Below are 15321 nucleotides of genomic sequence, written 5' to 3' on the forward strand. Positions count from 1 at the left end.
TTCCAACTCCATGGATGTAACTGTAACTTTTAAAATAGAACTTGCTTACACCATACAATTGTTTTTTCACTGTATATTTGGACCATCTTTCTCCTTGTCAGCCAACACATTTCTGCAGAATGATTTTCACTGGTGGCATGAGATTTTAAAGTCAGTCCTCCATTTATGGACATTGACATTGTCACTCATTATTTGCTAGTAAAATCAGCACATTCACCATTATTTGCTTTGGCTAGGTTCCCATAAGTGGAAGAGTTGGATCAAAGGCCATGCTCATATTGAAAGTGTATTCTTAGTCTAGCTAGCAGGTACAAGGTTCAGCTTAGATAATCCTACCAAGTTAACAGACTATTAAAGCAAGCAAAAGGTTAAGGTTCACATGTAGTCCTGGTAGGTTACACAAGCCAGCACCCAGATAGTATGGTGTTCACAGGGTAAATGTTCACCAGGGCAGGGGAATAATCTTTGTTACACACATCTTACATTAGCGTTGAAGGTGTAGCACATAAAGTCCTTAGATGCAAGGATCAAAAACAGAAATATTAATTCCTACAATTCCCAATGTTGATAAAATTGCAGTAATCCTAGCACTCATAAGATATATTTTCCCCCTACTTCTCATTTTGAATAATAAACTTACAAAAAAACTTGAAAGACTAATATGCTGAACTCCTTATAACCTTTGCTATATTCAATGATGTCAATTTTTACTGTTTGTCCTCTGTGTGTCTCTCTTTCCCCACTCCCCACTCTCTTCTCCACACACAAACCTTCTTTTGGAAATCCTCTGGGGACATAATTGCAGAAACACCGCCCTCCCAGCATCCATCTCCTAAGAATGAGGACATTCTCCCATGTAGAAACAAGACCATTACCACACTTAGAAAATAATTCCATAATATATTAGTCTGTACAGAACGAGGCTTGACATCTGTTTTTCTACTGTTGTGTTTGTGTGGTTTGTTTTTTTTTTTGAGACAGATTCTCACTATGTCACCTTCCATAGAGTGCTATGGCATCACAGCTCACAGCAACCTCAAACTCTTGGGCTTAAGCGATTCTCTTGCCTCAGCCTCCCAAGTAGCAGGGACAGGCTGCTGCCACAATGCCTGGCTATTTTTCTGTTGCAGTTGTCATTGTTGTTTAGCTGATCCCAGGGCCAGATTTGAACCCACCAGCGTTGGTGTATGTGGCCGGTGCCATAACCACTGTGCTACAGGTGCTGAGCCTGTTGTGTTTTTTGTTTTTAACATATGTTCTTAATACTGTACATTAGGAACATCTTTCCAAGTCAGTGAATATAGATGTTCATAATCATTTTTTTAATTAAAAAAAATTATTTATTTTTTTTTGTAGAGACAGAGTCTCACTTTGTCACCCTCGGTAGAGTACTGTGGCGTCACACACCTCACAGTAACCTCTAACTCCCGGGCTTAGGCAATTCTCCTGCCTCAGCCTCCCCAGTAGCTGGGACTACAGGAAACTGCCACAACACCTGGCTATTTTTTTTTTTTTTTTTGCAGTTTTTGGCCTGGGCTGGGTTTGAACCCGCCACCTCCAGCATATGGGGCCAGCGCCCTACTCCTTTGAGCCACAGGCGCTGCCCCACCTGGCTATTTTTTTGTTGCAGTTTGGCCGGGGCTGGGTTCGAACTCGCCACCCTCCGTATATGGGGCCAGCTCTCTACCCACTGAGCTACAGGTGCCACCCTCATAACCATTTTTAATGGCTTTATCTTAGATCATATACCTCTGAAGTGGGGCCTAAGATGGTGATTCTTGTTCAGGTCATCTGTAATTTTAAAGGAGTGCTCTTAGGAGAAGTGAGGTGAAAGGAACAGAAAGCGCAGGGAGACAGTGGGGCTGGGCATAATGGCTGTAATCCCAGCATTCTGGGAGGCAGAGGTGAAAGGCAGAGGTAGGAGTTCAAGACGAGCCTAAGCAATAACAAGACCTAGTCTGCACCAAAATTAGAAAAAATCAGCCAGCTATGGTGGCACACAGCTACTTGTGGGGCTGAGTTAAGAGGATCACTTAAGCCCAGGAATTTGAGATTGCAGTGAGATTGCTACGATGACACCACTGCACTCCAGCCTGGGTGACAGAGTGAGACTCTATCTCATTAAAAAATAAATAAATAAGGAAAGAAAATAAAGGAAGTGGTCTAAGTTCCAATCTGCTGGTGATTCCATCCCAAGGGTGAGCTCTGGAGCACTGTCAGGGCCAGAATCTGCTCCCTCCACCCCATCCCATCCCAAATCCCTCCCACAACCTCCCCAAGTAATTTTCTGACCCTCCTAGAAGCTGAGGGACTTCAACAAGTAAAGGGGATCTGGCTGGGACCTAACATCCCCCTACAGGTTGTACAGGTTTCCAGTGCTTCACTATTAGACACAATGATGTGTAGAATGTCCTGCATATACTGTATATCATTTGGCACCTCTTTATTCCCTCAAGGAAAGTCTTAATGAGATTGATTAAATGGTTTGCACTTCAAATTTTTGGTACTTTTAGCCAAATTGCCAAGGAAAAAGGATATACCTATTTGTACTTGACAAGAGTGTTTAAGAATGTCTTTTTTCACACACCCTAGCAAACTCTAATGGCTATGGTCATTTTAATATGAATTTCTTTAATAATGAAGTTGACATCTTTTCATATGTTTATACTCAGTTTTTTTTAATGAGACTATTGGGCACATCTTTGGTAAAATGTTGGTGTACTATCTTTGTTTCAGGCTGTTTTTATATTACCTTTCAGTACACATAATTCAAATATGCCAAAACCTTCACGTTTTTTAAGAAAAAGAGGAAAGTGGCCATGCACAGTGGCTCACACCTATAACCCTAGCACTCTGAGAGGCCAGGGTGGGAGGATCCCTTGAGCTCAGGAGTTTGAGACCAGCCTGAGCAAGAGTGAGACTTCATCTCTACTAAAAATAGAAAAACTAGCCGGGAATCATGGTGGCCACCTGTAGTCCCAGCTACTCAGAAGGCTGAGGCAAGAGGGTCTCTTGAGCTGAAGAGATTGAAGTTTTCTGCAAGCGATGATGACACTAAGTCATTCTACCCAGGGTGACAGAATAAGACTCTGTCTCAAAAAAAAAAAAAATTCTGGTAAGGATGTGGGAAAACAGGAACTCTTACACACTTGTGGTGGGAATGTAAATTAGTATAGTCATTACAGAGAATAATATGTGGGTTCCTTAAAAAACCACAAATAGGGCTCAGCACCTGTAGCTCAGTGAGTAGGGTGCCAGACACATACACCAAGGCTGATGGGTTTGAGCCCAGCCCAGGCCTGCTAAACAATGACAACTGTAACCAAAAAATAGCCAGGCATTGTGGCAGGCGCCTGTAGTCCCAGCTACTTGGGAGGCTGAAGCAAGAGAACCACTTAAGCCCAAAAGTTTGAGGTTGCTGTGATCCATGACACCACAGCACTCTACCAAAGGTGACATAGTGAGACTCTGTCTCAAAAAAAAGAAACTACAAATAGAACTACCATATGATCCAACAATCCTATGAGTGGGTATATATCCAAAGTAAAGGAAATCAGTATATCAAAGCTTTTTGCACCCCCATGTTTTCTGCAGTACTATTCACGGTAGCCAAGATATAGGATCAACATGAAAAAAGAAAGTGTGGTATATATACACAATAGAATACTATTTGGCCATAAAAAAGTGAAATTCTGTCATTCATGGTAAGATGGATGAGTCTGGAAGACCTTCATTATGTTAAGTAAAATAAGCCAGGAACAGAAAGATAAATACCATATGTTCTCACTCATATGTGGAACCTAAAACAAGTTGTTCTCATAGAAGAATAGAATAATGGTCACTAGTCTGGGAAGGGTAGGTGGATGATGGGGATAGGGAGAGATTGATTGAAGGATACATAATTGCAGCTAGATAGAAGGAATAAGTTCCAGTGTCCTACAGCACTGTAGGATGCCTATACAAGGTCTTATGATTAAGTTTGAAAACTCCACCTAGAAAAAGTGCTATATACTTCATTGCTGAACATCACCTTTGAAGTACTCCCCTTGGCCATCTGGTGACCATAGTGACATTCAGCAAAGAGGTATGTAGCACTTTTTCTAGGAGGAGTTTGAGAACTTAATTGTCTGACTTCATGTTTTGATTTTATTTTTATTATGATGATTAATTTTTTTTTAGAGTCGGGGTCTCTAACTCCTGAGCTCAGGCAATCCACCTGCCTTGGCCTCCCAGAGTGCTAGGATTACAGGCATAAGCCTCCATGCCTGGCCGGGGTGTGTATTTTTTTTTTTTTTTTGAGACAGAGTCTCACTTTGTTGAACTTGGTAGAGTGCTGGGACATCATAGCTCACAGCAACCTCAAACTCTTGGGCTCAAGCAATTCTCTTTGCCTCAGCCTCCCAAGTAGCTGGGACTACAGGCACCCACCACAATGCCAGGCTATTTTTAGAGACAAGGTCTTGCTCTGGCTCAGGCTGGTCTCGAACTTGTGAGCTCAAGCAATCCACCTGTCTCGGCCTCCCAAGTGCTGGGATTACAGGTGTGAGCCACTCCGCCCAGCTGACTTCATATTTTTAGATAGTTATAAGGGAGCGTTTTGAATGCTCCTAACACAAGGAAATGATAAATGTTTGAGGTAATGGATATGCTAATTACCCTGATCTGACCACTATACATTGTATATATTGAAACATTACTATGTACACGTACACCATAAATATGTACCATATTAAGCCAGGTGCAGTGCTGTACACTGAAATACTGGCTACTTGGGAGGCCGACCTGGGAGGATTGCTTAATCTCAGGGGTTTGAGTCCAGCCTGGCCAATATAACAAGATCCCATCTCTAAAAAAAATAAAATATGTACCATTATTATATGTCAACTAAAAATAACATTATTTATTTATCTATTTAGACAGAATCTCACTCTGTTGCCCTGGGTAGAGTGCTGTTGTGTCATCTTAGCTTATAGCAACCTCAAACTCTTGGCTCAAGTGTTCCTCTTGCCTTATCCTCCCAAGGAGCTCAGACTACAGGTGCCCACCACAATGCCTAGCTAGTTTTCTACTTTTTAGTACAGACAGGGTCCACCCACTTTGGCTTCCCAGAGGGTTAGGATTACAGGCGTGAGCCACTGCACCCAGCCCAGAAAAACATTTTTTAAATATAGACAAAGATTTAGCTACAGCTGTCACCTATAATAGCAAAAAAAAAAAAAAAAGGAAAGCATCATAAATGTCCAGTTATATTGGGTTGATAACATTCAATATCTTTTAACATTCAATATCCTAATGAAGTGATTAAAATTATGTAGAATAGGTGGCGCCTGTGGCTCAAAGGAGTAGGGTGCCAGCCCCATATACCAGAGGTGGCAGGTTCAACCCCAGCCCTGGCCAAAAACTGATAAAAAAAAGAAAGAAGCCAGGCACAGTAGCTGATGCCTGTAATCCCAGCACTGTGGAAGGCTGAGGAGGGAGGATTGCTTGAGCCCAGGAGTTTGAGGCTTGTCTGAGCAAGAGTGAGACCCTGACTCATGGAAAAAAATGGAAAAACCCAGCTGGGCACCGCGGCGAGCACCTGTAATTCCAGCAGCTTTGGAGGCTGAGGCAGCAGGATGCCCACAGCCCAAGTCAGAGGTTGCAGTGAGCTACAATGCCATCCATTACCCTCTCCTCAGGGCATAGGGTAGAACTCTGTCTCGACAAAAAAAAAAAATTATGTAGAATATTTAATGATATAAAAATGTTTATTATATATAAAATGTTTATTATAAATTAACTGTAGGAGCAGATTATAGTGTAGCCTGTGTTTGTAAGTTATGGCTTAACATAGATGGATAGATGACAGAAAATGAGGAAAAACATAGAAAAATGTGGGCTGCTGTAAGGCACATTTATAGCAGCATTATTCACAATAGCCAAAAGATAAAACACATCATCAATGGATGAGTAAACAAAATGTGGGGTAGCCATACAGTGGAATATTACTCATCCATAAAAAGGAATAAAGCACTGACACTTGATACAACATGGAGGAACTCAGAAACAGCATGCTGAGTAAAAGAAGCCACACACAACCATACAAACATTACACGATTCCACTTATATGAGCTACCTAGAATAGTCAAGTTCAGAGACAGAAAGTAGATTAAATGTTACCTGGGGATAAGGGGATGGAAGGATTATGAGTTATTGTCTAGTGAGTTCAGAGTTCTATAGGGGATGATGTAAAAATTTCTGGAAATGGACAGTGGTAATGGGTACACAATATTGGCTTTTTTAAGTTAATTAATTAATGTTTTTAGAGATGGGATCTTGCTATGTTGCCTAGGCTGGTCTCAAACTCCTGGCCTCAAATGATCTCCAACCTCACCCTCTTAAGTCACTGAGATTGCAGGCATGAGCCACCATGCCTAGCATAATATTGTGAATGTACCTAATACCATTGAGCCATACATTTAAAAATGGTTAAAATAGTACATTTTATGTTATGTATATAATTTAAAAAAAACAAACAAGGACAAAATATATTACCTACCAATTTAAAAACAGTAGGATGGGATGGCGCCCATAGCACAGTGGGTAGGGCGCTGGTCACATACACCTCAGCTGGCGGGTTCAAAACGGCCCAGGACTGCTAAACAACAACAACTGCAACAAAAAAAAAGTTAGCTGGACATTGTGGCGGGCACCTATAGTCCCAGCTACTTAGGAGGCTGAGGCAAGAGAATTGCTTCAGCCCAAGAGTTTGAGGATGCTGTGAGCTGTGACACCACAGCACTCCACCGAGGGTGACAGCTTGAGACTCTGTCTAAAAAAAAAAAAGTAGGCTGGAAGATTACAGGTTTTCCTTTTTTGGTTATCTAGTCTTACTTCTCTATGATCAGCATAAAACGTTACAGTAAAAAAAACAGTCTCACTTTCACCCTTGGTCGAGTGCTTATGGTGTCATAGCTCACAGCAACCTCAAACTCTCGGGCTCAACCAATTCTTTTGCCTCAACCTTCCACGTAGCTGGGGCTACAGGCTCCCACCATAGTGCCTGGCTATTTTTAGAGATGGGTCTCACTCTTGCTCAGGCTGGTCTCCAATCTGAGAGCTCAAGCAATCTACCCATCTTAGCCTCCCAGAGTGCTAGGCATGAGCCACCTCACCCGGTCTTACAGTAAAAAAAAATTTTAAGCAAAAACTGTACTACGATTCCTCAAGATGAGCAATAGGATGACAAAAATATATGTTTCTGCCAAGTGCAAAGTGTTAAACCAATAAACTCCCCAAAGCAGAATTAAGAAAGGAATACCTGTAGCTCAGCGGCTAGGGCGCCAGCCACATACTCCAGGTCTGGCAGGTTCAAATTCAGCAGGCCTGCTAAACAATGACAACTACAACAAAAAAGCCAGCCAGGCGTTATGGTAGGAGCCTGTAGTCCCAGCTACTCGGAAGGCTGAGGCAACAGAATCACTTACGCCCAAGAGTTTGAGGTTGCTGGGAACTGTGATGCCACAGCACTGTACACAGGCCACATAGCGAGACTCTGTCTCAAAAAAAAAAAAGAAAGAAAGGAAAGAATATCTTATTGTAATGAACAACTAATAGAAAATTAAGAAAGCGTATATGGTCACTAAACTATTTATGCAAAACAATATAAAACCTATAGGTCAAAGTGTACTAGGGAAAAAAGCACCTGGAGAGTAGTAGGGAAATGGTGACTTGCACAAGGGATGTATGTTTTGTGTGCTTTTTTCTTCTTTTAAGAAATAAGCGGCTCGGCGCCTGTGGCTCAAGCGGCTAAGGCGCCAGCCACATACACCTGAGCTGGTGGGTTCGAATCCAGCCCAGACCGCCAAACAACAATGATGGCTGCGACCAAAAAATAGCCTGGCGTTGTGGTGGGTGCTTGTAGTCCCAGCTACTTGGAGGCAGAGACAGGAGACTCGCTTGAGCCCAGGAGTTTGAGGTTGCTGTGAGCTATGATGCCACCGCACTCTACCCAGGGCAACAGCTTGAGACTCTGTCTCAAAAAAAAAAAAAAGAATAGAAAGAAATAAGCATCTTGGCATGGCGCTTGTAGCTCACTGAGTAGGGCGCAACTCAAGGCTGGGGAGTTTGAGCCTGGCCCAGGCCTGCTAAACAATAATAACTGCAACCAAAAAATAGCCAGGCGTTGTGGTGGGTACCTGTAGTCCCAGCTGCTGGGGAGGCTGACGCAAAAGAATCACTTAAGCCCAAAAGTTTGAGGTTGCTGTGAGCTGTGATGCCACAGCACTCTGCCAAGCACGACATAGTGGGACTCCATCGAGAGAAAGAAAAGAGAAAGAGAGAAAGAGATAGAGAAAAGCATCTGGCTAGTCCATAATTGAGTTTCAGGTACCTGACCAATGTTTATTCATTTTGGAAATGTACAAATTTAGTTTTGTGAAGCCCCTGTGATTCATTGTGCCTTGGTACCTGCCCCAGCAGATTCCTATGTCATCGGATAAACAATCAGGCTGAACCTCTCCAGTGACGGGGAATAGGGCTGTCATAGTTAAATGCCAGCCGACAGAGAAAAGGTTGTCTTAGCAGTGAGGAAGTAATTCAGAGCCCTCTGCTGGCTGAGCTGGGGCTCCAGGCTGTGGCTGGGGCACCCAGGGAGCTGCCTCTGCACGTGCTGCAGGAATGTGTGCTTTATGTGTTATGCGCTTGAAGCTCCTGGTGGAACAGCCAAAGCAGTGGAGGGCCATGGAGTAAGGAACCCAGGTACTGGAGTTTTGGGACCTGCTAAGAGAGGTCAGGGCACCAGGAGGCCTGCACAGCAGACCCTGGGCTGGTTTCACCTAAGCTCCTAAACTTGGGGCCCAGGGGAGAGGACACCATATCCACTCCTGCTTACCCAACAGTGGGTGCTAATCCACTTCTCTCTGCTCCCCTGCCTGACTCTTGCACCACTCTTGATCCTTCCCACACTGCCCCTTCCTATTCACCTTGCTTTAAAAAACCCACTTCTGGGTGTAAAAAATGACAGGGCAGCATGGTGTAAAACAGCTCCAGCCCCCATGGGGGTGAGAGCTATCTATGGGGCACTCACTGACTCTGCAGCTCCTGCCACCACCACCGCTGCCCAGTGCTGTCTCAGTAGCGAAGAGGAGGAGGAGGAGTTGTTCAGCAACAAAAGTACATAAATAAAGGACAAACTATTTTATGGAAAAAATCTTCAAGGCCAGGCACAGCGGCTCAGTCTTATAATCCTAGCCCTCTTGAGAAGCCAAGGAGAGTGGATTGCCTGAGCTCAGAAGTTCAAGACCAGACTGAGCACAAACTAGACCCTCGTCTCTAAAAACAGCTGAGTGTTGTGGCCAGTGCCTGTAGTCCCAACTACTCTAGCGGCTGAGGCAAGAGAATCGCTTTGAGCCCAAGAGATTGAGGTTGCTGTGAGCTATGACCCCACAGCACTCTACCTAGGGTGACAAAGTGAAACTCAGTCTCAAAAAAAAAAAACTTCAATCAAGTGTAACATTTTGATGCTTGGCATCTAAATTACTGTGCCCTTACTATGCCAGCAGCAACTGTAGATCATAGCCAAAGAATCTGGGAAGTTTGGGCTTGCAACCTGGATGAAGAGATGAAGAAAATTTGTCAAGTTGGGCGGCGCCTGTGGCTCAAGGAGTAGGGCACCAGTCCCATATGCCAGAGGTGGCGGGTTCAAACCTAGCCCCGGCCAAAATCCAAAAAAAAAAGAAAATTTGTCAAGTTATTGAAAAATATATTACGTTGCTACGTACACCAACTTTCCAGGTGTGGGTGCAAGAAACATTGGCAAATTCAGGAGCAATGCTGACTACTAGTTCCAGCTATTGCAATGTAATATAGACTTGTTAAAGATAATTCAGCTACGACTGACATATACAAATGAGCAAGAATACACTCCAGGAATCTCAACATGGCAGTTTAATTTTAAAGTTACTTTTACCGAGGACACATATGCCCAGGACTCTATAAAGCTACAAACAACATCTGGTATCCAGTTTAAAAAGCATGAGGAGGCTCAGCACCTGTCACTCAGTGGCTAGGGCACCAGCCACATACACCAGGGCTGGCGGGTTTGAACCAGGCCCAGGCCTGCCAAACAGCAATGACAACTACAACAAAAAAATAGCCAGGCATTGTGGCGGGTGCCTGTAGTCCCAGCTACTCAGAAGGCTGAGGCAAGAGAATCACTTAAGCCCAAGAGTCTGAGGTTGCTGTGAGCTGTGACATAACAGCACTCTACTGAGGGCAACATAGTGAAACTGTCTAAAAAATAAAAAATAAAAATAAAAAGCATGCGGAGGAAGGAATTGAGACCCAGTACATTGCAGAACTTCTAATGACTTCAGGAGTGGCCCTCTGTGAAGGAGTCAAATCGTGTCATTATGACTTTGGCTATTTAATCAAAATCCTGACCAAGTCTAACTCACCTGAAAAGGAACTTGACTTCTTTGAGATGCTTTGATTATTTTTTCATGTCATACATGATGTGAAGTATCTCATGAAGAGTTGCAAACATCTCAAAAGTAGATTATAAGAAGTTGCTGAACAGTTAGAGCTGGAATAGATAGGATTGCAACCTCAGGCAGGATCTGACTCATTGCTCACAGGAATGGCCTTTTTCAAAATGTGAGAGAAATGTTTTTTAAAGATCATATTGATGATGGCAAATATTGTGGTCATTTGTATGGCCTTGGTTCTGGTTCATCCTACATACAGAATGGCACAGGAAATGCATTTGAAGAGGAAGCCAACAAGCAATTGTGACATGAAATACTTATTTTTATTTTATTTGAGCTATACATATGCTTGTATAGAGGTTTTATCTCTGGTTGAATCTTTGAACAATATACAGTACCTTTCTTTTTTCCCTTTCATAGCCCATTTTATTTTCTGCCTAAGTATGACCATTCGTAACTCAGATCTTTTTTTTTTTTTTGAGATAGAGTCTCACTTTTTCACCCTCAGTAGAGTGCTGTAACATCATAGCTCACAGCAACCTCAAACTCTTGGGTTTAAGTGATCCTCTTGCCTCAGCCTCCCAAGTAGCTGGGACTACAGGCACCCACCACAACACTCAGCTATTATTTTTTGTGGTTGTTGTAATTGTCATTTGTTTGTTTAGCAGGCCTGGGCCAGATTCTAACTAGCCGGCCCCATTGTATGTGGCTGGCATCCTGAGCACAGGCGCCAAGCCCCTAACTCAGATCTTAATAAATAGAAATGCATTCTGATTAACTTTGGCCTTAATTTTTTCTTTTGCAGTTTTTGGCCGGGGCTGGGTTTGAACCCGCCACCTCCAGCATATGGGACTGGCGCCCTACTCCATTGAGCCACAGGCGCCACCCTTTTTTTTTTTTTTGGTGGTGGTTTTTGGCCGGGTCTGGGTTTGAACACACCACCTCCGGCATCTTTGGCCTTAATTTAATATACTTGTTGGCAAGTGCGTGTGTAACACAGAGTGGGGAAAGCTCTATCATACTGAATATGTTGTAAACTTTACATACTTGGGCTTGGTTTATTTTTCCCTTTTCCTAAATTAATTAGCATTGACAATCATTTATTTCCTTGTTTCATGTCTATCCCTTCCATTATGTGGCAGTTTTAGCTATTTGAGATTGTGGACCATCAATTTTGCACTTTAGAGAGTGATTCTGACTCAAATCCTCTGTTTTATCAGAAATTTGGGGTTTTCTTCCTCTTACCTGGAGAAATGACCATCTGCCAAGTTTATACAGCATTTGTTTGTTTTTGACCCACAGAACACAGCACATTCATTGTGCAAACTGTGAAAGACTAACAACAAAAACAAGAAGCTACTGAGGAGCTTAGTAACTGCTGTTCTTTTTTTTTTTTGAGACAGAGTCTCACTATGTTGCCCTTGGTAGAGTGCTGTTGCGTCACAGCTCACAGCGACCTCAAACTCTTGGGCTTAAGCGATTCTCTTGCCTCAGCCTCCCAAGTAGCTGGGACTATAGGCACCCTCCTTAACACCTGGCTATTTTTTGTTGCAGCTGTCATTATTGTCTAGCTTGCCTGGGCCAGGTTTGAACCCACCACCCTCAGTACATGTGGCTGGCACCATAACCATTGTGTTACGGGCACCAAGCCATAACTGCTGTTTCTGAACACAGTGTTGAATCTTCCAAGCACATCCTGTGTCTGTCAGTTTCTAACTGGCATATACAGGCTTCTGTGTGATTGAAGAATTTTCAAACAAGCTTTATACCTTTCAGGAAATATCCCTTGTGCTTAGATGTTTATACCTGCCAGGAAATTGGTCTTTAATATGTTGAAGTTACAATTATTTTATGATAGCACACTTCCCTTGACATGCTTCTTTTTATTCCATCACTGTTTACCCTGCTCTTTTATTTTATAGCTATACTTACAATGATTTTGATTTGATCACACAAATCAATTTTATTCAAATCCAAAGATAACCAGTCTTTAAGTATATTTTGTAACAAATTAAATTAGAAGACAAAAATTGTGCTTTCATAGTTGCTACAAAGATAAATAATGGAAAGATTTGGTGCAAAACAACAAAATATAACACACACACACATATATATATAAACACACATGCATATATATCTAATAAAATTACCTGAGGAGTGTAAAAAAAAAAGAAAAAACGAAACCACTTCTACCCAAGGGAGAGAGGAAGGAAGCTCTTCAGCAGCCTTGCACAACTTAGGTCAAGTCCTTCCTTAGCTCATATATGAGCAAAATTTGGACACACTAGTGGTCAACTTGTATCCCTCCTCTGTGGCTATACCTGGGAAAAGCCAGAGAAAAATATTACTGACAAGTTAAGTTTATCAGCCAGGTGCAGTGGCTCACACCTGTAATCCTCAAACTCTAGGAGGTGAAGGAGGGTAGATCACTTGAGCTCAGGAGTTTGAGACCAGCCTGAGCAAGAGCGAGACCCTGTCTCTACCAAAAACGAGCTAGGTATTGTGGTGGGCACCTGTAGTCCCAGCTACTCGGGAAGCTGATGCAGGAAGATCATTTGAGCCCAAGAGTTTGAGATTGTTGTGAGCTACGACACCAAAGCACTTGGAGTTTTTGAAACTCTGTCTCAAAAAAAAGGTAAGTTTATCTCTTGATACCAGCTTTCCGAAAGAGCTTCAAGCTCGCTTTTTCCTTTTGTCCCTCCATCCTGTGGTTTGTGATGTATAGCCTTCTGGCACTTCAACAAACATGGGCCAAGCCTCCCATGCTGTGTTGACAGACCTTAGTGGTGTGTCTTCACAGACACAGCTTGTGCCCTGAAGCAAGTAACTCAGAATGGTATAGAACTGAGCAGTAAACTTTGGGGCTGGTGCAAAGAAAACTGAGATAAAATGGCAGCTGATATCTTAATGTCAGTGTAGTTCCCCCTTTCAAAGTTCCTGAGTCTCGGGCACTGCTCAAATGACCTCTGAAGTTGGTCTCCTCCCAGCTGATTCAGACCTGCAAATATCAACCCTGATTTAGAGCCTCTATGAGCCCTGGGTGGAGCCCTGACCCCGTGTCCTCCCAGGAGGCAGGGATTAAGGAGCTCTAAAATGCTCAAAGCAATTGCCCACAACTTCTGCTGTTCCCACCCCTCTCCCTTGTCCTGTCAGATGAAAACCCACTACCAACTAGAAAAGTGGTTTTTAGAGGTTCTACTCTTTCTAGGGAACCAAGACAAAGAGTAAAGTGGTTTAAGAAAAGAAAACATTCAAATCTGTGGGAAAGAGTAAGCATGTTTATTAACTCATATACATGTTTCAACTTGGGAGGAGACATGGCAAAGCCAATAGAAAGGCCTTCTAAGAGGTGAGCTCAAGTGAGAGAGATGCTTTCAGCCTTGTCCCCAAACCAGCTCCACGAGGAAACATATTATAATAATTTATAGAAATATTTTGCTGCATATAAATACAATACAATTTTGCCCATAATTTTCAAAGTAATATTCCATTTTAAAGGAAGTTAAAACTCCTATACTTTTCCAGAGTCTCAAATGATAGATAATTTTAAACATGCCCTTGTCCAGACAAGTTTCTGCTTGCCTCAATGGGATCGGCAAGTTTGCAGGAGAGTATGGTAATTTTCAATCCACTCCTTGCTCTGTGTGATAAAACAAACTGCAGGGAGAAAAAGAAAAGGAAGGTTATAAAAATCCCCTGTATATAAAGTTGAAAGCAAATAACCACAAGTAGAGAACTACAATGAAAGTTTTGTTTACAGATATTAACATAAACTTCAATTAAAGTTGTAAAACCATGGAAAGACCTCTAGTCTTGGGCACAGTATGGTAGAGAAATTATAGGCCTACCTTCTGACAGTGATTTTATAAAAGTTCATGTTATTTTTCATGACATTTCTCTCAGAGAAAAGTTGGGATTACATATACAGAAAAAGGGCTTAACACATGTTCAAACTATGAATTGTGATAAACTTTAACCTGCACCAGTGATGCAATCTGTTCGACTACAGAGATGTGATAATGCAATTTATTAATGATAAATGTCTTTTTTGTTTTTTACAAATATAAAGCACTCTCACTAACATTTAATTTAGAGTGGAAGGCCCTATCAACCACTTTAGTTTCAAAGACTAAAAGAGAAGAAAAGGTGCTAATAAAGGGCAATAAAGATAACTGGGTGCTGTTTTAGTGGAATGCTCCAGCAGCCTGGCGCTGACTAAGACACATTCAGAACTGTCTAGTTTTTTAGGGGTCTGAGCCTTGCCCTGTGCTGGCTGAACTATTTTATAATTGTAGGTTATAGAAAGCTGATAGTGATCCAAATGATCTTGCTCCTAGAAATCCAAATGAATTTTGTCCGAGTAAAGAGGCATTGATTCTTCCTTGTAAAGACCAGTTTTACACTTATAAGCAAACCCATTTCAACACTGCTCACTGCCTGTGTGTCTATTTTTCCAATTCTATTTTTAGTCCTGTTTTTTTCCACATCTTACTATTTCATTAATTAATGAGTTAAATTAAAACTTTGACAAGTGTTCATTTTTATATGAGAGTCATGGTTTCCCCTTTTGAAAAATTATTCTTTAACATTTATATCAGATTTATAAGGACTTAGAATGATATTACCATGTTTTAAAATATTAAAATTAATACTTCTTTGAAATCTCTCCAACAGAACCATTTTATTTTTTTTTATTTTTTGGTTTTTGGCCAGGGCTAGGTTTGAACCCGCCACCTCCGGCATATGGGACTGGCGCCCTACTCCTTGAGCCATAGGCACCACCCAACAGAACCATTTTAAGTAGCTTTTATTTTTAATTGAAATATAATGAATATATAAATTCTCAATCTATATA

At 42.0% G+C, this 15321-nt stretch overlaps 2 protein-coding genes and 1 pseudogene across 2 annotated transcripts in view; 2 read left to right on the plus strand and 1 right to left on the minus strand.

Moving 5' to 3' along the window:
• EME2 (essential meiotic structure-specific endonuclease subunit 2) overlaps window positions 1-15321 on the plus strand; it is a 204925-nt gene that overhangs the window by 55119 nt on the left and 134485 nt on the right. The gene's annotated exons all lie outside the window — the stretch shown is intronic.
• LOC128562664 (CCR4-NOT transcription complex subunit 7-like) lies at window positions 9533-10639 on the plus strand (annotated as a pseudogene).
• Window positions 13778-15321, minus strand: part of MEIOB (meiosis specific with OB-fold) — a 43904-nt gene continuing 42360 nt past the window's right edge. Inside the window, exon 13 of the mRNA XM_053557882.1 lies at window positions 13778-14123. Coding sequence (XP_053413857.1) covers window positions 14013-14123 — 111 coding nt within the window. The 3' untranslated portion in view covers window positions 13778-14012. The remainder of the gene's footprint in view (window positions 14124-15321) is intronic.

Source organism: Nycticebus coucang, chromosome 12, assembly GCF_027406575.1.
Source record: "Nycticebus coucang isolate mNycCou1 chromosome 12, mNycCou1.pri, whole genome shotgun sequence".
Lineage (NCBI taxonomy): Eukaryota > Metazoa > Chordata > Mammalia > Primates > Lorisidae > Nycticebus > Nycticebus coucang.